Source organism: Daphnia pulex, chromosome 10 (assembly GCF_021134715.1).
Source record: "Daphnia pulex isolate KAP4 chromosome 10, ASM2113471v1".
NCBI lineage: Eukaryota > Metazoa > Arthropoda > Branchiopoda > Diplostraca > Daphniidae > Daphnia > Daphnia pulex.
In genome coordinates, this window is record NC_060026.1 from 6,613,066 (window position 1) to 6,635,222 (window position 22,157).

Sequence of the window (22,157 nt, forward strand, 5' to 3'; positions counted from 1 at the left end):
GATATTTTTTTCTCTTCGTCAAAGTTTCTCTATATGCTTTTCTCAATTCATAGCGGTAACTCCTCATATTTTTTTCCTTTTTTATCCCCAAACTTCGGAAAATTTGCAATCGTTTCGTTACTAGTGCAGTCTCGGTCAGCAAAATTAATGCGTATTTTAAAAAAATTAATTGGGACGAGAATTATTTCCTGTTGGTTTCATATCGTGGAACTACCAGATTCTCTTTCATCGTCTGTCTTTCATTAAATGGCGGGTCTTCCTTGATGAAAATTAACAATAGATTATCGTGTGTAGGCGATTGATGTTTATCTTGTTGATTATCTCCTTATAAACAATGAAAAAATTAGGAACTACCACGTCGGGTTTATTGTGGAAAAGACTAGACAATACTAATTATACGAATGCACAGATTTTACAACCATCCTAACTGTTGTTACTTTTTGTCCAACGAACACGTCCGATAATCCTTTATAGTTTAGGAAAAGAAGTAGACCGAGTCGAGAACAAGGCGCAAATCAAACATGCCGCGTCTAGGCACTTCACTTATAATTTGATTCAATCTGTGTCATGCAAGTCCTTTGGGCGTGTCATCGTCAACAGCATCGGCACCACTTAAAAAAAAAGATAAATTTAACAACTGAAGTGTGAGCAATATAGCAAATCTATTATTAAATACCTCGCTCGGACGGCAAACTGTGAGACCAAAAACTTTGAAAGATCTTCCAAAATAGGCTGAGAGTGGAGAGATACGAATTGTTGTCGACAGATCTGAAATAAATTTTAAAAAAAATACAGGGGAAAGATGAATAAACCAGAAATCTGGAATTCGAGGTGTTTTTAAATATCACCTTATTCATTTCTGCCACAGTGCAAGGGTGAGTCCAGAAACAATCGTGAATGGACGCAAAAGTGATGCCTTTTCGTTGGCAATAGAGCGCCGTTAGCATCATGTGGCTCGAGTCCGAGGAGTGAATAAAGTTTGGTGGGAATGCGTTGCGTTGTTTAATCGCATTCGGTCGACTGTCAACATAAACTATTAGAATTTCTGGGAATGATAAAAAAAAATACCCAATTTACATTGCTTCGTAAGGATTATTGTTGTACGACTGCACAACTGGTAACCCAATCGGAGTGATCCATTCGACACTTTCTCCGGCGACGGTTGAAATCAATTTAGCACTTTCAGTAAACCAGTCTTGAATATCTTTAGCCGACGTAAACCTTGTAAACTTTGAAATGTTTTGTCAGCTAAATAAACAGATTCAACTTGAACTTGTTCAGGTGTTAGATTCGGTAGTTCTGTTTAGGCAGAAGCCAATGAAGTTAGTAATTTACCCAAAAATATCAGAATCGTGTACTATGTACACCACAAAAATTATGTACCTTTAAGCTGTTTGGCAATTTGTAATCGGGCACCGTATTACCGCGTGACACCGTATACTGTCGTCATTACTGTTTGCTTGATGATCTTTCGATTGATCAGTCCAGCAAGAAGTTGAGAAATTTCAACATTATTCGCAGCATCTTTGGAACGTTCCCTTTCAACCTATATTTAAAAAACAAAACAAAAAATTAATTCTCTGTAAAAAGCAAACAATCGAAAGTATTGTGTACTAGATTGGCCACGTTGCTGTAAACGTCTTGTGGTCTATCAGTCGGTGTTAAATTGACGCTTTCGGCTCCAACTGTATCTCGCCCTAAAGCTGCATAATGTTGTAATCCATTACACGATCCGTCTTGATGGATAGGTAAGTGACAAACATAAGCTTCCGGTCCTTCTGGACATCTTAATGCATTTGCGACTTCCATACAAGCTGCTAAGGTTTGCCACGGTTCATCTGAATTGACCCACCATTGTCTTCCCTGTATTGTTGTTAAAGTTTCAACAGTTAAAAAAAAATAAATGATAATAAATCTTGGCAAGTCTAACCGTTAAAGGATTATCAGCTGAGTCGAGAATTTCCGGCATTATTTTCTCGGCATAGGCATGACGTTCACTAATCGGCTCCCTTTTCTTCGTACCAGTCAAATATATCACATGCAGTTTTAACCAGTTGAAACCGTCAGCACCCAAAGGTTTACGGGTTTCATTGTCCATCCACTCGAGTTCGTCGATTATTTCCGAGAAAACGCTGCGGATATTTTTGACCATCTCGTTCATCGATTGGCGGGCCGCCTCTTCAAAATATTCGCGGACGTACATGGCGCCAACGGCATTGCCAAAACTGTAAACGAAAAATAAAAAGAGGACACGAGTTTAGTCCGGTTTAGTCAACAAGAAATAAACAAACAGAGAGTAGCCAACAGACGCCGAGGAAACGCGCCACATCTAATAATTGACCAAAGTCCTTGAGAAAATCAAATCAAAATGTTGTGTTGTTAATTAATTGTTAAAAACGCTGGATGATGATGGAATTGTACCCTCTTAGGAGTTTTGGCCAGCAAATCAACCAGCTTGGGGAAATAGTCGGGCACATCGACAACGACGCGCTCGTTTTCCGTCAGGACGTGATGCGGGGCCAGGATCGTGTTCATGTAAGACCAGCCAAGGGATTTCGGGTAATTTGAGGCTCAATTCTTAAATAGTCATGGGATTGTAAAGTTTGTTGGCATCACGGCGCTCCACCCTCGGCAAATTGATCTGTTTTTATTTTTGGTCGGGAAGGGTATAGCAATCAAAATTAATGATCCCGCCATTTTATTTTACTACGTACACAGCTTAGAGGGAGAAAAGGGAGAAAAGAGGCTTTGAAATAGAAGAATTACATTGGCATGGTTGATTTCAAATTCCAGCGCTTCCGTCTGTTGCTTGGTTGCGGTATCCTTATCCTTATCGCTCTCAGAAGTTGGCTAAACCGACTTGATAATCGAGGTAAGCTTTGACGTCCTTGTCTCCGAGACCTTTGATCAGATATTCCCGGTTCAGTCCCAGAGTGGCTTGATCCAACTGTCCCAACGAAATAATAAGCGAATCATCAACCATTCAATATTTCTGACGAGGTGAAATGATGGCAATAGGGGCGAAATTATTTACGTCAATAATACGCGAAGTCAAGTTCTTCAGGTCGGTCGTGACGGAAAAGTCGACAAAGTAGTCGATCGAGTAGCCGGCCAGACGGAACTTGTAAATCATGTCAGTCCAAACAAAAGTGCTGTCGTCCCAGCTGTCGCCAACGACGACCGGCCAGCCGCCAAACTGGTCAAGGACCTCCTTGAGCGGCGCCAGGCCCACCTCCTCCGCCCGGGTCTTATTGTTCAAACACGACTGGAAGAGCTGCGATTCAAAACGGAATTATTTATCCATCCAGGCCGGCACATCAAAGAAGAAAGAGATGGTTTTAAATACGTACTTTCTTGATCAGCTTGAACGGCTCAGCAGCGTCCGTTTCTTTGGTGGGCCTCTCGATGAGCGCGACCGCAGCTGCTCCGTCACTTCGTCGCTAATCAAACTGAAAGTCGTCACGCTCGACTGGTCGTCCGGAATCACGTTCCTCGTTTCGAATCCGCCGCAAGCGAACGAGTAGAAATCCTCGCAAGGATTCACCGTCTTGTTTATATTTTTCAGGATCTCGGCCGCTATCGAGAATTCACATTACTTGATTTTCACAAGGAAAGTAGATGGGACAAGTTAATTTGTACCTGCCAGGACGCAGCCGGAAGTGTTGCAAACGTCGCCGTTGGCGCTTTTGGCCGAAGGATCGGCGTCGGGTTTGGTGGCCTCAAAGATAAAGAAAAGCTGAAATTAAAAATAATAGGAAACCTAGATTATTTTATTAATTTCTTTTATTCAGAAGAACTACAACAAGAAAATTACAACAAGAGCCTTGTCCAAATCGAGAACTTTGTGACTGCTGACGGTAAAGGCTGCAGCAGAGGGCGAGACCATGGCAAGAGTTTCACTATCGAACACTATTTCAAGATGGCAATTGGGATATTGGGGTTTATAAACAGATCAATCTCATCAAAAAAATAATAATTTAAAAACCAAAAAATTGAGAATTGGAAAAATAGCCGAACCTTTTGAGGGGTCGTTTTGCTGGCCTCGGTAGATGAAAGCGGCCATGGCGATAGTCAATCCGACGGCCACAAAGACGACGACGGTGGCGCAAAGGGATAGGCGTCACTCTAGACGAGTCCTGCGCTCCGCAGAAACAGTCAACTGGGAACCCAATTGGATAAATTTTGCTTTTAATGAAAAGCCATGAGGAACTGCATATCAGGCATTGGGTGATAGCTCGACGATGTAACAGGATCGATGCGATAGAATTTGCGATCGCAAGTTCCATTTCTGCCATATTTCTTACGTTCTTTAGGCTGTAGGGCGTAAGCGCGACACACACACAATTCTTTTCTCCTTTCCAACACCACCACCAAACACACACTCAAATAGTTCGATGGCTTTTTCGGACAGAATGATACAGTCACAAAATTGTTCAATCACTAGTTGACATCTTGACGCAGTCGAGGTGATCACTTATTCAGGGGGCAAATCAACCATTGTGTGTGAATAGTGTTGGAATATAAACAGATGGCCGTAAGACCAAGTCGACGTTTCATCCAGACTCGGTATGAGATTGTACTGAGCTTGATCATAAGTGGGTTTCTTTTTTTTAGGCATATCACGTTAGAGAAACGTATTTTCGTTTTTTGCCGTTATATTTCATGGAATCCTCGGAATACATTCCAAGAACTATGTGATGTTTATGCGACGCATGTGCCTTTGTACAAGGCTTTGAAGACAGTATACTACAATCCATTTATACTTTCGTTATGCTATGAAAGGACATTCGACGAACGAGATGGCACTTGTTGTCTGACGATCGAGGAAACATTATTCTCCAATGATTCGACCCGCTTCACCTGAGTGACCTGAAAAACCTTTTCAGAAGTAACCCTTACGTAACCTTTTAAGTCGGCCGTTCCGCCAATCCAAATTTAGGGACTCCATCCTGCGCCTTGCACAATGCCGCCGTCCGACCGACACAGTAGAACCAGCCACTTTGGCCGACTCGGGTTGCCCTTAATCCCATCGACAACAATCCTCACTGGATAAATGTCGTGCTGAAGCTCACGGCTTGGCAGTTCGTCCAACTGTCCAAGTTGCAGCCGGACAATTCCGATTTCTCACGAAGCCGGCAAAGTGTCAATTCTCCTCTGCTAATTGTTGCTCAATTGTGGTGTTAAGTCATGACAGCTGCCCAAGAATTCGTATTAGTTAGTTGGCTGGAATTGGTTCAATAAAAACAGTTTCTATTCCCATTTATATATACTTGCTAGACTGTTGTTTGGTTTCTTTTGTATATGTATGCACCTAGAATTAGATTTAAATAAGGTGTTTTGCTGGAATCTAAGGGCGTTGTTTTACTCCCGTACTCTATAACATGCCCTATCTAACATGCCCTATTTTTCTTACGGGTGACGTTTTTCTAGTGACGCCGTTAATATTATCGCCGTTCTAGTGTCGGCCCTGAAATTACTGCCGTTCTAGCGTCGCCGTTCTAGTGTCGCCGTTCTAGTGTCGGCCCGACTGCCGTTCTAGTGTCGCCGTTCTGGCGTCGCGTTCTAATGTCGCCGTTCTAGTGTCGGCCCTGCTGCCGTTCTAGTGTCGCCGTTCTAGTGTCGGCCCGACTGCCGTTCTAGTGTCGCCGTTCTGGCGTCGCGTTCTAATGTCGCCGTTCTAGTGTCGGCCCTGCTGCCGTTCTAGTGTCGCCGTTCTAGTGTCGCCGTTCTAGTGTCGGCCCTGTTGCCGTTCTAGTGTCGCCGTTCTAGCGTCGCGTTCTAGTGTCGGGGTTGATAAGTTCTAGTGTCGGCCCTAAAATCTTGAAGTTCTAGTGCCGCGTTCTAGTGACGCGTTAAAAAAGTTGTAGTTCTAGTGTCGCGTTCTAGTGTCGGATTCTTAAAGTTCTAGTGGTAATACGTTCTAGTGTCTACATGCCATGAAATGAAGGGATAGCGACACTAGAACGTATTACCACTAGAACTTTAAGAATCCGACACTAGAACGCGACACTAGAACTACAACTTTTTTAACGCGTCACTAGAACGCGGCACTAGAACTTCAAGATTTTAGGGCCGACACTAGAACTTATCAACCCCGACACTAGAACGCGACGCTAGAACGGCGACACTAGAACGGCAACAGGGCCGACACTAGAACGGCGACACTAGAACGGCGACACTAGAACGGCAGCAGGGCCGACACTAGAACGGCGACATTAGAACGCGACGCCAGAACGGCGACACTAGAACGGCAACAGGGCCGACACTAGAACGGCGACACTAGAACGGCAGCCGGGCCGACACTAGAACGGCAGTCGGGCCGACACTAGAACGGCGACACTAGAACGGCGACGCTAGAACGGCAGTAATTTCAGGGCCGACACTAGAACGGCGATAATATTAACGGCGTCACTAGAAAAACGTCACCCTAAAAGAGGATGTTGCGTGTTGCGATCGGTTGTTAATATAAACAGAGGGGAATTTACAAAAAGAATCCAAGATCGGATGAAATAAAAACAAAAAAAATCATCTTTCTTGAATGTGGATTAAGTAACATCAACAGTTTTTTTTTTACTCTTTTGATTGTATTTAGGCCTACATCATTACACATCATCGTTTTTGTTGGGCAAAGTAACAGGATTAATAAAATAGAATGAAAAAGAAGTTTCGATTGTGCAGAATTGTTTCTCAGTAAATGGTCTTCTGTAGAATTGCTTTATAGCATATTTGAGAAAATATCCGAGATACTTCGGCGCCCATTAAACTCGATTCCGGAAGCAATCATTATTTTCACTGGACTTTTGTCCACAGCTTTCCTAGGGAGGCTTTTAAAAGCGCGTGAATGGCTTGGAATGTTAACCGTCATCATGGGTCTGAGTGTGGTGGGCGCTTCCGATTTCATCTTTGGCTCTGGTAGCAGCAACAACTCAATCAACAGCATTATCACTGGTGATCTGCTGATTGTTATGGCGCAAATCGTTACAGCCAGCCAAATGGTATGGGAAGAGAAATTTGTTACCAAACACAATGTGCCAGCGTTGCAGGCCGTCGGCTGGGATTTTTGGCTTTGTAACCCTGTCCCTCTTGCTTATTTCTATGTATTTCCTTCGTGTGGGACCTCCATTTAGCTCTAATCCTCGTATGGTCCTTGAAGATGCTCTGGATGGTTTCATCCAAATGCGTGATAACCCAATGATTATTCTCGCCATGTCAGGTATTTATTTTCTATTGTTTTTCAGCCTTCAATCCCTCATTGTCATTTCTTTCTAGGTACTGTGATAAGTATCGCATTATTTAATTTCGCTGGTGTCAGCGTCACAAAGGAATTGTCAGCGACCACTCGTATGGTTCTGGATTCGGTACGAACGCTTGTTATTTGGAGCGTAAGTCTATCTCTTCAATGGCAACAACTTTATTGGCCTCAGGTATGAATCATATATAAATTAGTTTTACCGATTAAATACTAATCAAAACTTTGTAAATAAAAATCTAATTAATGTGACGCTTTTATTACAGATTATTGGATTTGCTTTGCTTGTGATGGGCATGGGCTTGTACAATAACATTATCAACGCTTCGGTTTGCAAGTGCCGCCGCGGATCGGACTCGGAGCCACTTTTAGGGGTTAATGAAGACCAATCCATCAATGAGGAAGAAGGAAGACGCCGAAGACGTAGTGTTATCCACTAGTCTCGCGATATTTTTTTCTCTTCGTCAAAGTTTCTCTATATGCTTTTCTCAATTCATAGCGGTAACTCCTCATATTTTTTTCCTTTTTTATCCCCAAACTTCGGAAAATTTGCAATCGTTTCGTTACTAGTGCAGTCTCGGTCAGCAAAATTAATGCGTATTTTAAAAAAATTAATTGGGACGAGAATTATTTCCTGTTGGTTTCATATCGTGGAACTACCAGATTCTCTTTCATCGTCTGTCTTTCATTAAATGGCGGGTCTTCCTTGATGAAAATTAACAATAGATTATCGTGTGTAGGCGATTGATGTTTATCTTGTTGATTATCTCCTTATAAACAATGAAAAAATTAGGAACTACCACGTCGGGTTTATTGTGGAAAAGACTAGACAATACTAATTATACGAATGCACAGATTTTACAACCATCCTAACTGTTGTTACTTTTTGTCCAACGAACACGTCCGATAATCCTTTATAGTTTAGGAAAAGAAGTAGACCGAGTCGAGAACAAGGCGCAAATCAAACATGCCGCGTCTAGGCACTTCACTTATAATTTGATTCAATCTGTGTCATGCAAGTCCTTTGGGCGTGTCATCGTCAACAGCATCGGCACCACTTAAAAAAAAAGATAAATTTAACAACTGAAGTGTGAGCAATATAGCAAATCTATTATTAAATACCTCGCTCGGACGGCAAACTGTGAGACCAAAAACTTTGAAAGATCTTCCAAAATAGGCTGAGAGTGGAGAGATACGAATTGTTGTCGACAGATCTGAAATAAATTTTAAAAAAAATACAGGGGAAAGATGAATAAACCAGAAATCTGGAATTCGAGGTGTTTTTAAATATCACCTTATTCATTTCTGCCACAGTGCAAGGGTGAGTCCAGAAACAATCGTGAATGGACGCAAAAGTGATGCCTTTTCGTTGGCAATAGAGCGCCGTTAGCATCATGTGGCTCGAGTCCGAGGAGTGAATAAAGTTTGGTGGGAATGCGTTGCGTTGTTTAATCGCATTCGGTCGACTGTCAACATAAACTATTAGAATTTCTGGGAATGATAAAAAAAAATACCCAATTTACATTGCTTCGTAAGGATTATTGTTGTACGACTGCACAACTGGTAACCCAATCGGAGTGATCCATTCGACACTTTCTCCGGCGACGGTTGAAATCAATTTAGCACTTTCAGTAAACCAGTCTTGAATATCTTTAGCCGACGTAAACCTTGTAAACTTTGAAATGTTTTGTCAGCTAAATAAACAGATTCAACTTGAACTTGTTCAGGTGTTAGATTCGGTAGTTCTGTTTAGGCAGAAGCCAATGAAGTTAGTAATTTACCCAAAAATATCAGAATCGTGTACTATGTACACCACAAAAATTATGTACCTTTAAGCTGTTTGGCAATTTGTAATCGGGCACCGTATTACCGCGTGACACCGTATACTGTCGTCATTACTGTTTGCTTGATGATCTTTCGATTGATCAGTCCAGCAAGAAGTTGAGAAATTTCAACATTATTCGCAGCATCTTTGGAACGTTCCCTTTCAACCTATATTTAAAAAACAAAACAAAAAATTAATTCTCTGTAAAAAGCAAACAATCGAAAGTATTGTGTACTAGATTGGCCACGTTGCTGTAAACGTCTTGTGGTCTATCAGTCGGTGTTAAATTGACGCTTTCGGCTCCAACTGTATCTCGCCCTAAAGCTGCATAATGTTGTAATCCATTACACGATCCGTCTTGATGGATAGGTAAGTGACAAACATAAGCTTCCGGTCCTTCTGGACATCTTAATGCATTTGCGACTTCCATACAAGCTGCTAAGGTTTGCCACGGTTCATCTGAATTGACCCACCATTGTCTTCCCTGTATTGTTGTTAAAGTTTCAACAGTTAAAAAAAAATAAATGATAATAAATCTTGGCAAGTCTAACCGTTAAAGGATTATCAGCTGAGTCGAGAATTTCCGGCATTATTTTCTCGGCATAGGCATGACGTTCACTAATCGGCTCCCTTTTCTTCGTACCAGTCAAATATATCACATGCAGTTTTAACCAGTTGAAACCGTCAGCACCCAAAGGTTTACGGGTTTCATTGTCCATCCACTCGAGTTCGTCGATTATTTCCGAGAAAACGCTGCGGATATTTTTGACCATCTCGTTCATCGATTGGCGGGCCGCCTCTTCAAAATATTCGCGGACGTACATGGCGCCAACGGCATTGCCAAAACTGTAAACGAAAAATAAAAAGAGGACACGAGTTTAGTCCGGTTTAGTCAACAAGAAATAAACAAACAGAGAGTAGCCAACAGACGCCGAGGAAACGCGCCACATCTAATAATTGACCAAAGTCCTTGAGAAAATCAAATCAAAATGTTGTGTTGTTAATTAATTGTTAAAAACGCTGGATGATGATGGAATTGTACCCTCTTAGGAGTTTTGGCCAGCAAATCAACCAGCTTGGGGAAATAGTCGGGCACATCGACAACGACGCGCTCGTTTTCCGTCAGGACGTGATGCGGGGCCAGGATCGTGTTCATGTAAGACCAGCCAAGGGATTTCGGGTAATTTGAGGCTCAATTCTTAAATAGTCATGGGATTGTAAAGTTTGTTGGCATCACGGCGCTCCACCCTCGGCAAATTGATCTGTTTTTATTTTTGGTCGGGAAGGGTATAGCAATCAAAATTAATGATCCCGCCATTTTATTTTACTACGTACACAGCTTAGAGGGAGAAAAGGGAGAAAAGAGGCTTTGAAATAGAAGAATTACATTGGCATGCTTGATTTCAAATTCCAGCGCTTCCGTCTGTTGCTTGGTTGCGGTATCCTTATCCTTATCGCTCTCAGAAGTTGGCTAAACCGACTTGATAATCGAGGTAAGCTTTGACGTCCTTGTCTCCGAGACCTTTGATCAGATATTCCCGGTTCAGTCCCAGAGTGGCTTGATCCAACTGTCCCAACGAAATAATAAGCGAATCATCAACCATTCAATATTTCTGACGAGGTGAAATGATGGCAATAGGGGCGAAATTATTTACGTCAATAATACGCGAAGTCAAGTTCTTCAGGTCGGTCGTGACGGAAAAGTCGACAAAGTAGTCGATCGAGTAGCCGGCCAGACGGAACTTGTAAATCATGTCAGTCCAAACAAAAGTGCTGTCGTCCCAGCTGTCGCCAACGACGACCGGCCAGCCGCCAAACTGGTCAAGGACCTCCTTGAGCGGCGCCAGGCCCACCTCCTCCGCCCGGGTCTTATTGTTCAAACACGACTGGAAGAGCTGCGATTCAAAACGGAATTATTTATCCATCCAGGCCGGCACATCAAAGAAGAAAGAGATGGTTTTAAATACGTACTTTCTTGATCAGCTTGAACGGCTCAGCAGCGTCCGTTTCTTTGGTGGGCCTCTCGATGAGCGCGACCGCAGCTGCTCCGTCACTTCGTCGCTAATCAAACTGAAAGTCGTCACGCTCGACTGGTCGTCCGGAATCACGTTCCTCGTTTCGAATCCGCCGCAAGCGAACGAGTAGAAATCCTCGCAAGGATTCACCGTCTTGTTTATATTTTTCAGGATCTCGGCCGCTATCGAGAATTCACATTACTTGATTTTCACAAGGAAAGTAGATGGGACAAGTTAATTTGTACCTGCCAGGACGCAGCCGGAAGTGTTGCAAACGTCGCCGTTGGCGCTTTTGGCCGAAGGATCGGCGTCGGGTTTGGTGGCCTCAAAGATAAAGAAAAGCTGAAATTAAAAATAATAGGAAACCTAGATTATTTTATTAATTTCTTTTATTCAGAAGAACTACAACAAGAAAATTACAACAAGAGCCTTGTCCAAATCGAGAACTTTGTGACTGCTGACGGTAAAGGCTGCAGCAGAGGGCGAGACCATGGCAAGAGTTTCACTATCGAACACTATTTCAAGATGGCAATTGGGATATTGGGGTTTATAAACAGATCAATCTCATCAAAAAAATAATAATTTAAAAACCAAAAAATTGAGAATTGGAAAAATAGCCGAACCTTTTGAGGGGTCGTTTTGCTGGCCTCGGTAGATGAAAGCGGCCATGGCGATAGTCAATCCGACGGCCACAAAGACGACGACGGTGGCGCAAAGGGATAGGCGTCACTCTAGACGAGTCCTGCGCTCCGCAGAAACAGTCAACTGGGAACCCAATTGGATAAATTTTGCTTTTAATGAAAAGCCATGAGGAACTGCATATCAGGCATTGGGTGATAGCTCGACGATGTAACAGGATCGATGCGATAGAATTTGCGATCGCAAGTTCCATTTCTGCCATATTTCTTACGTTCTTTAGGCTGTAGGGCGTAAGCGCGACACACACACAATTCTTTTCTCCTTTCCAACACCACCACCAAACACACACTCAAATAGTTCGATGGCTTTTTCGGACAGAATGATACAGTCACAAAATTGTTCAATCACTAGTTGACATCTTGACGCAGTCGAGGTGATCACTTATTCAGGGGGCAAATCAACCATTGTGTGTGAATAGTGTTGGAATATAAACAGATGGCCGTAAGACCAAGTCGACGTTTCATCCAGACTCGGTATGAGATTGTACTGAGCTTGATCATAAGTGGGTTTCTTTTTTTTAGGCATATCACGTTAGAGAAACGTATTTTCGTTTTTTGCCGTTATATTTCATGGAATCCTCGGAATACATTCCAAGAACTATGTGATGTTTATGCGACGCATGTGCCTTTGTACAAGGCTTTGAAGACAGTATACTACAATCCATTTATACTTTCGTTATGCTATGAAAGGACATTCGACGAACGAGATGGCACTTGTTGTCTGACGATCGAGGAAACATTATTCTCCAATGATTCGACCCGCTTCACCTGAGTGACCTGAAAAACCTTTTCAGAAGTAACCCTTACGTAACCTTTTAAGTCGGCCGTTCCGCCAATCCAAATTTAGGGACTCCATCCTGCGCCTTGCACAATGCCGCCGTCCGACCGACACAGTAGAACCAGCCACTTTGGCCGACTCGGGTTGCCCTTAATCCCATCGACAACAATCCTCACTGGATAAATGTCGTGCTGAAGCTCACGGCTTGGCAGTTCGTCCAACTGTCCAAGTTGCAGCCGGACAATTCCGATTTCTCACGAAGCCGGCAAAGTGTCAATTCTCCTCTGCTAATTGTTGCTCAATTGTGGTGTTAAGTCATGACAGCTGCCCAAGAATTCGTATTAGTTAGTTGGCTGGAATTGGTTCAATAAAAACAGTTTCTATTCCCATTTATATATACTTGCTAGACTGTTGTTTGGTTTCTTTTGTATATGTATGCACCTAGAATTAGATTTAAATAAGGTGTTTTGCTGGAATCTAAGGGCGTTGTTTTACTCCCGTACTCTATAACATGCCCTATCTAACATGCCCTATTTTTCTTACGGGTGACGTTTTTCTAGTGACGCCGTTAATATTATCGCCGTTCTAGTGTCGGCCCTGAAATTACTGCCGTTCTAGCGTCGCCGTTCTAGTGTCGCCGTTCTAGTGTCGGCCCGACTGCCGTTCTAGTGTCGCCGTTCTGGCGTCGCGTTCTAATGTCGCCGTTCTAGTGTCGGCCCTGCTGCCGTTCTAGTGTCGCCGTTCTAGTGTCGGCCCGACTGCCGTTCTAGTGTCGCCGTTCTGGCGTCGCGTTCTAATGTCGCCGTTCTAGTGTCGGCCCTGCTGCCGTTCTAGTGTCGCCGTTCTAGTGTCGCCGTTCTAGTGTCGGCCCTGTTGCCGTTCTAGTGTCGCCGTTCTAGCGTCGCGTTCTAGTGTCGGGGTTGATAAGTTCTAGTGTCGGCCCTAAAATCTTGAAGTTCTAGTGCCGCGTTCTAGTGACGCGTTAAAAAAGTTGTAGTTCTAGTGTCGCGTTCTAGTGTCGGATTCTTAAAGTTCTAGTGGTAATACGTTCTAGTGTCTACATGCCGTAACATGGGACATGAATGGGGCTCTTCGGGATCTGTTTTATTTAGCCGATTTATCTGGCAACGCAGCATGGTTCGAGACTTTTTTGAGGGAAGAACGGGGAGAAGAGGGAGAATGGGACGAATGGGGGAGAAGAGGAAACGTGGGTCCCCTTTTTTTTCGTACGCCCTCCTCCCTCCCACTCGCCCCATTCTCCCTCTTCTCCCCGTTCTTCCCTCAAAAAAGTCTCGAACCATGCTGCGTTGCCAGATAAATCGGCTAAATAAAACAGATCCCGAAGAGCCCCATAAACGGAACAATGTCTCGGGTCGCGGGTCAACAGATAGTGGAGGAAAGTTATATTTTAACCTAGAACAAATTGCAAGAATTGATTTTTTTAATGAGCTTTATTACTATCAAGGTAATAAATACTTGTTCAAAACCCCCCGAAGAAATAATTATATTTACTATTAAAAATATTGAATTTAAATAAAAAATTTCATTTAACTATTAATTTAATACCGAATTTAAAATATTTAAAATAAAAAAAAAATGAAATGATACCTTGTGATAGGCTACATCATATCACCAAATATGAATGTTTTCTGTCGAACGGTATTGTAGTTGTATAATTTAGAAGTTGTTACATTTTTAAAAATTTTACAGTGCCGCCAAAAAGGTTTAACAAGGTCTCTTATGCTCGATAGTCCCTAAGTAAAGTGACGATAACTTATAAACTATAGGACCTACATTTTTTCTATTGTTATTAAAAAATAAAGAACATCCTAGCGTATAAGAATCGATCGTTGAATTATGGTGTTAATAGGACTTTTTCTTTAGTTATTCATACTTAAACTTAGTCTATGATTTTGTCTTATTAAAAGTAAGTTTACAACAATTCCCACCACGAGCGTTGTCATCGTTTTCCTGTCAAGTAAGTTTTGTCATGTCTGATGTTTTCTTGTAATGTGCTTTCCTGTCAAGAATTATTAAACATAAATTTCCCTTTACTTATCAATGAAATATCTGTGTATTTGTATTATTTGGTACCCAAAGCACATTACAAGAAAACATCAGACCGAGAGATAATTTTTCAAGGGACCGCGCGGCCGACCCGAGAGGTGGTGCCATCTAGTAGTCGAATAAAAGAGGGGCCTAGCCTAGGGCTCCAAGAAAAACTGAAAAACCAAAAATTTGTCGTCAAAATTTGTCCAGGGAGTAGTATAGTAGTAGTATTTGACTCCAAACAAATTATATACAGTTTATTTTCTCGTGATCATGATTTTTATCATAGAAATGTAGTTATGTTTAAAATACTAGTGTTAAATATCGTGTAGAACATGTTTAAATCGTGATTTAATCTTTTTTTTTTGTTAACCGTGTAAATATACTTTCTTGTTGAAATAGAAAATTTAAAAAAATATTAAATGGTAGGAAATCTTTCATTCTATAATAGCCAAAATTTTGGTGTAATTATGAATAAATTTAGTGTGCCAAAAAAATCAAACGTAGGCTAAAACCCATTTTTTCCCCGCGCGAAAAACTGTTTCCGTTTTTAACAGCGCTTATGGGAAAAATGTTTTTTTTTAAACAGTAGTTTCATGACATCTTAGCACATAAAAATCTCCCCTTGGTTTCATTCGATAGCTAAATAATTATTCTATCACAATCATTCGTATTTTTCAAAAGGGGACATTCGTTAAGAAGTTATAACCGATATTCTAGGCCCCAATTTTGCATATTTTCCCAAGTGTTTTGCATTAGTGAGTAACACACCCGCTTGGTGGTGATTAGCACAGCCGCTACCCACTAAAAGGGGCTAGAAGAGCAGCATTCCAAACGGGTGTGTTACTCACTAATGCAAAATGCAAAAATTACTCCCATAAGCGCTGTGTTAAAAACGGAAACACTTTTTCGCGCGAAAAAAAAAATGGGTTTTACGTTTCAGAATTCTTTCTATATATCAGAGATAAATTTCCAATTGTTTAATGTGAATTTTTTAAAATAAGCCCCTACCCGCGGCATGGCCTTAGGATATGGCAGACAAAGAATTCCTCCCTGCCATATCCCAGCCATGCCGCGGGTATGGACAGGCCATGCGATAAATTTTTGGGTGAACCAATATTTCAAAACGATGAATTTACCTATAGAACCCAAACACTTTTTGTAAATAAAAAATCTTAACTTTAGTTCATCTATCTAGACTTTATTTTATTGTGTGAATAAGTTACTGCACCTTTAAAGGCCGACTTTGAAATATATGTTATCTTACATTATTTCATTATCAATTTGCTTCAAGACAGATTCGGACCATCAGTTAATTGCCCATTTAATCTAAGTTAAACGATAGTCAAGATTGAAACTAGTTGTTAATTTATAGATTGAAATAAACCAAATAACTGCAAAAATTGAAGAGAATCTCCAATAAAATTGTGTTAGTGGCCTAGAGTGGCATTGGCATATCCAATATGATATCCGTCAGATCTGATATCTCAATTTAATTATTATTATTATTATTATCCGTTTTAGTAAAACTTCTATTTCTTCAGTGCACATTTTTTATTCTTCATACAGTTCCTTTTCCAGAAAAAAAATTTAATTTTGGCATTGGCCTTTCATTTTTCCTCCCGTTTAATACAAGAAAATTTGACACAGTTGCTCAGATTTAATTAAACTAAATTCCTCTTTATTTTAGATTGTTTACCCCTTTTATAAACAAGAAGAATAATAACTGATCATGAATGTGTGGCGAAGAAAGGTGTCGATAGCCACCACGTCATTCAAGGAGGTGTAGCTCTTTCTCTTTAGTGGTTTCAGAATCCCTTAAAAAAATCGCTCAGAAAAAAACAGTGAATAGTAAACGCAAAAATGGTCAAGGTTTAATACAGTAAACGTGCACGAACTATTCTTAAATTGAGCAGGATTAATATTGAAGACAAAAAAAAACAAAAAAACATTAAACGGTTAGGTCATATTGTTGTTGTACCTTGTAACGTGCTAGGTTTTTTTAAGCACGCAGCACACATTGCTATGGACACACACAATTTAGCCTTTGAGCAGCTGATGAATCATCATCAACGAGGTTAACAGACTGAAATTTGTGAAGGATTTGAGCATTTGACCATTGCGCTGTGTTCCCCAATGAAATAATTGATACTCTAGCTAGAAAATGGCTTCTGGCTTGATTTCTTTTGGCTTTTTTGTGATCAAAGAAAAATACTTCAGGCGAGGTTGTTTGTATCTTTCCCTAACTTTCACGTTGTTGAGGGGACATTTTTTTAACCCAACAGTAGCAGCAGCAAATTACAGATTAATAAAATATACCTTAAATGTCGATATGGAAGTTTTTTTAAATCTAAATATTCTGTTACACTTAATCTTAAATATCACTGTTCACTTTATTCATTTTTTTAAAATGAGTTATGCAACACACTTCAAAGCACGTTTTAGATTTCTGCAGTCCTACAGAACGCTGTCATGGCACAATACCAAGTGCGAGAAAAATAGATAGGGCTGGGGTGAACAATTTTGGGCAGGATGTTGAAGGCGTGAAATTGGAAAACTGTTCTAAGAATTTAAAAAGAACAAAACAAGGAAACAAACAACATTTTGGGTAAGACTTCATTGCAAATATATTTTTCAAATAAAAAGTAATATGTATTTGAATGTGTTGTAAACATATACCCTCTAGTATCATAAAACTGTATTAATGAAATAAGTAATTTTTTGAAAATTCAGATACATTATACAAAATAACACCTGAACTTGCCCGCATTGTCGCATATGACATTAAAAAAATTTAGTGACAAGAGGAAGCTATGTAACATTTTTTTGTGAGTATTGTGAAGCGCAATTTAGTGTCTCAGTGTCGCTAGTATACTAAACAGAAATAAGAAAACAGAACATTCCATGGAATACGAAAAATCCATTTCTTCACATTTACCACTTGTGAATGAAATTAGTGATCCACAACTCCAACTAGTTCTAGGAATTATTTCAAATAAAACAATCGGTATTGAAAATTTGAAATGTTGCTTGATCTCCTTCAGAAGGTAGTATTTTTTTAAGTATAACTTTAAAAAAAAACGTAATTCAGTACAATTTTTTAAAGAAAAACTTACAAAAAATGTGACAATTTGAAAACCATCAAAAAGATGAAACACCACAAAAAAAAATCATCTAGAAGAAAATGATGGTCTCACTAAAAAAGAAAACCCAACGAACGAACTTTTTTTCTAGGAGTAAGCTGAATCAAGCTTCAGAAAAAAACAGCAATTCTTAGCTCACCACAGGAACAGCTATGTTTAGCTTATATATTTCATGGTTCTGTGTGTTGAAAAGTTGAGCTTACTAAAACTTTAGTAAAAAACGAAATATTTGCGTTTTTTCTAAGCTTAAAAAAGTACTTTTAAGCTATCTGTCGCGTACAGGTAAAGAGTTTGAGTAAAAGGCTTGAAGCGTTCACGAACGTCGATGCATTGTCGGAATAAATCAAGCATGGAAAAGGACAATGACCAGTGAAACGCCGAAGAGCACTGATGAAGGAGACGGCTGTCAAATCTTCTACGAATTCTAGATGTATGGCGTGGGTCACACCACAAGAAAATAATAGAACGTATGCTGAAACTTTTTATCCTTTGTTTCGTACCTAGATGGGTTCTGTGAAATTTACACCAGTCACTGCGATAGAGTAGTGTTCTTGAATGAGATCCGCTGATGACAAGGGAGCAGGATATTGATAAGATAGTCCTGAATCTCGACGGCATTTTGTACATTTGCGACACAGCAATTTCACTTGAGTTAGTACAGACGGGAACTAATACTGTGGATCCAATACTTGAGTCCACTGCATAATGACAAATTCATTCGTGTGCACAAATTTATTCGTTTTTATAAGTAAATTATTTAGTATAGTCGAGGGGTCGGATAAGCAGTTTTACCAATTCCTCATCCAATTGTAGTTTGTAAATGCACAAATCGTGCACGATAATTTTTGCGGTGGTTTCCAAAGGTGCATAGAAGACGAGTGGGTTGTAGAAAAATCCATTTTCTCTAAGAACGTTACGTTTTTTTGTCAATTCCGCTAAAGATGTTGGGGGGTTGAACTTTAAACGAATCTTCGTCTCGATTCCAAATTAAACCGAGAGTTTTAGATAGATGAGACTGCTTTAGATCCTTCTTTCCAACACTTTTTGCTCATTGACACGATCGCTAAAGCCACAAGCTTGTAGAGGAAGATTGGCTTAGTGCATGATGTCGTTTGCTTCTTCACATTAGTTGAGAGCGTCACTTGGGCTATTGCAGCCCGTAATGATGTTATCGACAAACACACTCTTTTGCAAATCGGTGGCTATTGGTGATGGAGATTTTTTGAAATAATGCATTTAACCACCAAATTAAGAATAAAGGGTGACGATTTAGATCCAAAAGGCACTACTCGGAATCAGTAGACAACTATTAGTGGAGATTCAGGATCACTTGGATTTTCAAACTAAAGCCAAGGAAGAAAATCGCGATCCGTATCGTGCAGATTTATAAATATATATTCCGATAGCATGAGTGCAGAACCACAGAAGTAGATGAGTTTGATCGTTTTGCAACAGAGCTCCGGCCTCGACACAATCATTAAAGCCTTTTCCATTCCACATTTTCTACGAACAATTACAGTCATCCGTGAAAGTGTCTTTAGCAAGGGATCCTACGGTTCTTACCGTTCCCTGATATATTTCGGCTTTTTCTCTTTTTCTTTATATCTTCCCTTTCTCTTTTCTTTTAACTTCCCCACTTTAAATACCACTATCTTTTCACGTTTTTTTATTGGGGAGGGGGGGGGGTGTTACTATGAAACTATAAATTTAGAAGATTTCCTCCACTACGGTAGCTTAATTATGAAAAAGAAAGTATGTAAATACAGATAAAATTTTAATATTGGGTCATATCCCCATCATAAGTTCACACGGGCCAATCTTTAAGGCATTGAGTCAATTAAGTTCTCACAATAATTTCTTCGGTCAATCATTTGTTCCAAAGACTGATTTACCCAGTACCACAGTTCCTCTTCTGTGTCAGCTTCAATAGTCTCCATTCTGTTCACCATCCAACCCCTAAATTATTCAATTGGAAGCCAACTGAAAAGTAGGTAATTGCAATCTTACCTCTATCGTGCATAAAGAAACGATGTATATTGCTACTGGTTATCAGGCAGCTCACGTCGATTGGGATCCTCGTGATCTGACAGTCGAGAAGTTTCTCTCGCGAATGGAACTTATTCATCCGTTGAAATATCCATGTAGCTATGCGTATTTAGCCAACCATAAATCATATGAATCACATCGGGGACATAATAAGTTACACAGCCCCAATCATTTATGGTTTCACGAGTGCTATGCCTACTACGACCAAGATTGCTCGGCTCATGGCGACCGCCAGGTAGGCGATGAAACCAATGCGGTGAAAAGCCGTCTGTTGAAAACGTTTTATTCGTCAGAACTCAGAACAGATCATTTTCCTCCAGAATTCATTGGTGTAATGAATGTGCTCACGGGCGAATAGTAGGCGTTCCGCCTTCCGTACCTCAGTCAAGTTATTTTTCTTTGCTGGATGCCGGCCATTAATTCCAGCATCACGCAATCGGTCTCTTAAAGTGCTGAGAGAAATCTGGGGAAAATTTGCAATTTATGTTACTTCTTCCGCACTATCAAAGGGGTTAACAATACCTTAAAAAATTGTAAATTGTTGCTATTAAAAACTAAAAAACAAAGTTTTCTTACTTGCTACGATAATGGCCATATATTCTTCAATAGTGGTCAAACGTTGCAGCCCTGAACGGGAACGCATGACTAATCCTTGTACCCCTTTATTTTGATATCTGTGAATACAAAGTTTCACAGTTTGACACGAACGATTAAGAATTCTTCCGATGCGTCTTTGGGAGTAGCCGGCTTGATGAAAACCTATCAATTATCCTTTCTCGACTTAAGTTAAAAGGGGCATCTGAATATCATCTTCCATTTATAAACAAAAATCTTAAATTTAATAACCTGGTTGCGTAAACCCCCCCCCCCAAAAAAAAAAACGCTAAAAGGTAGTGGTATTTAAGGTGGGAGAGTTGAAAGAAGAGGTGAGAGGAGGAAAAGAAGAATGGAAATAAAAAGAGAAAAAGGCAAAACATATCGGGGTAAGCACCGTAGTATTCCTTCCGTCAATTTAATACTAAAACATAGAGATCCATTTGCCTGCTGAATACAATTTCAATGATGACTGTATATATGATGTGTATAGGTGTAGTGGCAGATTCTCATTTAACATAGTGATAAGAAGCATAATGAAAACTTCTGTTGTCATGAGTGCCTCTTTCGAGACGATCTCGATGGAATTACGCTGAAGTTGTTCTTTTATTGAACCGGAAAAAAAACGGCTTGCATCTTAGGATCTTCTGCTAGACGCCTGACAGTTGACCGCGTAATTTTTTTACTATATCAAAGCTAGATGGAACCTCGCTTGATTCCGATATCCAGGGAAAACTTGCACCGTACTGTCCATATTTGAATTCAATGCAATTGCCCGCATTTTCAGCAGCGTCTTTTGCGTTTTCTTGATGAGGAAAAATTCCAAGCATTTCCATGACCACAAACATGACGGATCTTCACAATCTACTGTTTGAATATGTAAATTGATGGATTGCTTTGTTTTTGCGACTCGCTTTCCAACGGACCAAGGCCGAGATATCCCAACTTTGAATTTAATGTTGTGGGCCCTTGGCCACGAATTCGGGTTTCATCTCCAACAAAGTGCCAATAATAATCGGCTCAGATAAGTTTATCCACATGATACTTGTCCTGGCCAGTGTGAAGGTGAGCAAGAGTCAAATTTTTCAGATGAGGGAGACCTTGTATAATCTGTCGATTCACAATTTTTCTTCTTTCTTCAGTTGATATCACTTTTTAACATTAGGTTACTAATAACATACCGAATAGTCATCTGCGTTTGCTAGTTCTAAGTAAGTTTTCTGGGTAGAATTTTCTTACATTTCACGTGGATTGGTCATTATTACAATGCAATGTCCTAAGTCGCTTTTTAATGTTAATGTAAATGTGAATGTACATAACATATTGGAATGGTTAGTGAATGTTGGTTGAATTTACTCTTACTTATTACAACTTCAATGGTTTTTCCATTTCACGAAGTGGCTAAAGTGTTTTCCATCAGAAGTAACATACGTCTATTTCAATTTTTATTCGGCAAATTTACGATTCCTCTGCACTACTATGTACAGTTTAATTGTAAATAACCTAATGAATGGAAGTTTTTTGTCAGTTTTTGAGTTGTTACTGTAAAAGATGGACACTGAATGTAAAGAGAGTTTTTACTCTTCTTTTAGTTGCAAAGGTTCCATTGTAGGTTTCACAAGTCGAAGAATATTCGACTTTCAAATTTTGAATTTAATAAATTGTAATTGTGCATATTTATAAGATGTTGTAGAGCTTTCCCAGGTTACATACAGGCATAATTCTGAAATCAGTTCCTTTCCGTATTCTTATGTGATTTC

At 40.2% G+C, this 22,157-nt stretch overlaps 2 protein-coding genes, 1 long non-coding RNA gene and 1 pseudogene across 6 annotated transcripts; 1 reads left to right on the forward strand and 3 right to left on the reverse strand.

Annotated features, from left to right (window-relative positions):
* Positions 1-12: 12 nt before the first annotated feature.
* On the reverse strand, positions 13-2,216 carry LOC124206149. 2 transcript variants are annotated; one of them, XR_006879586.1, is made up of 7 exons: positions 1,931-2,216; positions 1,615-1,863; positions 1,384-1,546; positions 1,078-1,299; positions 849-1,020; positions 677-768; positions 13-611 (listed from the first exon to the last, which is right to left on the reverse strand). It is a non-coding gene; the product is annotated as an uncharacterized LOC124206149 (long non-coding RNA). The 2 variants fall into 2 exon arrangements; XR_006879587.1 differs by having other exon boundaries at positions 1,078-1,229; positions 1,931-2,215.
* Positions 2,217-2,801: 585 nt separating this feature from the next.
* Positions 2,802-4,153, reverse strand: LOC124206150 (membrane metallo-endopeptidase-like 1). Its single transcript, XM_046603829.1, has 6 exons — positions 4,018-4,153; positions 3,824-3,909; positions 3,640-3,718; positions 3,351-3,576; positions 3,035-3,274; positions 2,802-2,947 (listed from the first exon to the last, which is right to left on the reverse strand). The coding sequence occupies exons 1-4, from the start codon at positions 4,061-4,063 to the stop codon at positions 3,359-3,361; spliced, it is 429 nt and encodes a 142-aa protein (XP_046459785.1). The 5' UTR covers positions 4,064-4,153; the 3' UTR covers positions 2,802-2,947; positions 3,035-3,274; positions 3,351-3,358.
* Positions 4,154-6,538: 2,385 nt separating this feature from the next.
* Positions 6,539-7,689, forward strand: LOC124203459 (annotated as a pseudogene).
* Positions 7,690-7,707: 18 nt separating this feature from the next.
* Positions 7,708-11,848, reverse strand: LOC124206151 (membrane metallo-endopeptidase-like 1). Of its 3 annotated transcripts, XR_006879589.1 has the most exons (10): positions 11,335-11,408; positions 11,046-11,271; positions 10,730-10,969; positions 9,626-10,642; positions 9,310-9,558; positions 9,079-9,241; positions 8,773-8,994; positions 8,544-8,715; positions 8,372-8,463; positions 7,708-8,306 (listed from the first exon to the last, which is right to left on the reverse strand). XR_006879589.1 is itself a non-coding variant. In XM_046603830.1 (4 exons), the coding sequence occupies exons 1-4, from the start codon at positions 11,756-11,758 to the stop codon at positions 11,054-11,056; spliced, it is 429 nt and encodes a 142-aa protein (XP_046459786.1). In that variant the 5' UTR covers positions 11,759-11,848; the 3' UTR covers positions 11,046-11,053. The 3 variants fall into 3 exon arrangements, 1 of the variants encoding a protein (XP_046459786.1); XR_006879590.1 differs by lacking the exons at positions 10,730-10,969; positions 11,046-11,271; positions 11,335-11,408 and having other exon boundaries at positions 8,773-8,924; positions 9,626-9,912; XM_046603830.1 differs by lacking the exons at positions 7,708-8,306; positions 8,372-8,463; positions 8,544-8,715; ... (3 more) ...; positions 9,626-10,642; positions 10,730-10,969 and adding exons at positions 11,519-11,604; positions 11,713-11,848 and having other exon boundaries at positions 11,335-11,413.
* Positions 11,849-22,157: the final 10,309 nt, after the last annotated feature.

Coding starts and splice junctions, on each gene's coding strand:
- LOC124206151 (XM_046603830.1), bottom strand. CDS start 11,758: ATGGCCGCTTTCATCTACCGAGGCCAGCAAAACGACCCCTCAAAAG. Junction 11,414..11,518: donor AAGTTCTCGATTTGGACAAG/GCTCTTGTTGTA, acceptor TTTATCTTTGAG/GCCACCAAACCCGACGCCGA. Junction 11,272..11,334: donor TTCCGGCTGCGTCCTGGCAG/GTACAAATTAAC, acceptor AATTCTCGATAG/CGGCCGAGATCCTGAAAAAT.
- LOC124206150 (XM_046603829.1), bottom strand. CDS start 4,063: ATGGCCGCTTTCATCTACCGAGGCCAGCAAAACGACCCCTCAAAAG. Junction 3,910..4,017: donor GCAAAACGACCCCTCAAAAG/GTTCGGCTATTT, acceptor ATCTTGAAATAG/TGTTCGATAGTGAAACTCTT. Junction 3,577..3,639: donor TTCCGGCTGCGTCCTGGCAG/GTACAAATTAAC, acceptor AATTCTCGATAG/CGGCCGAGATCCTGAAAAAT.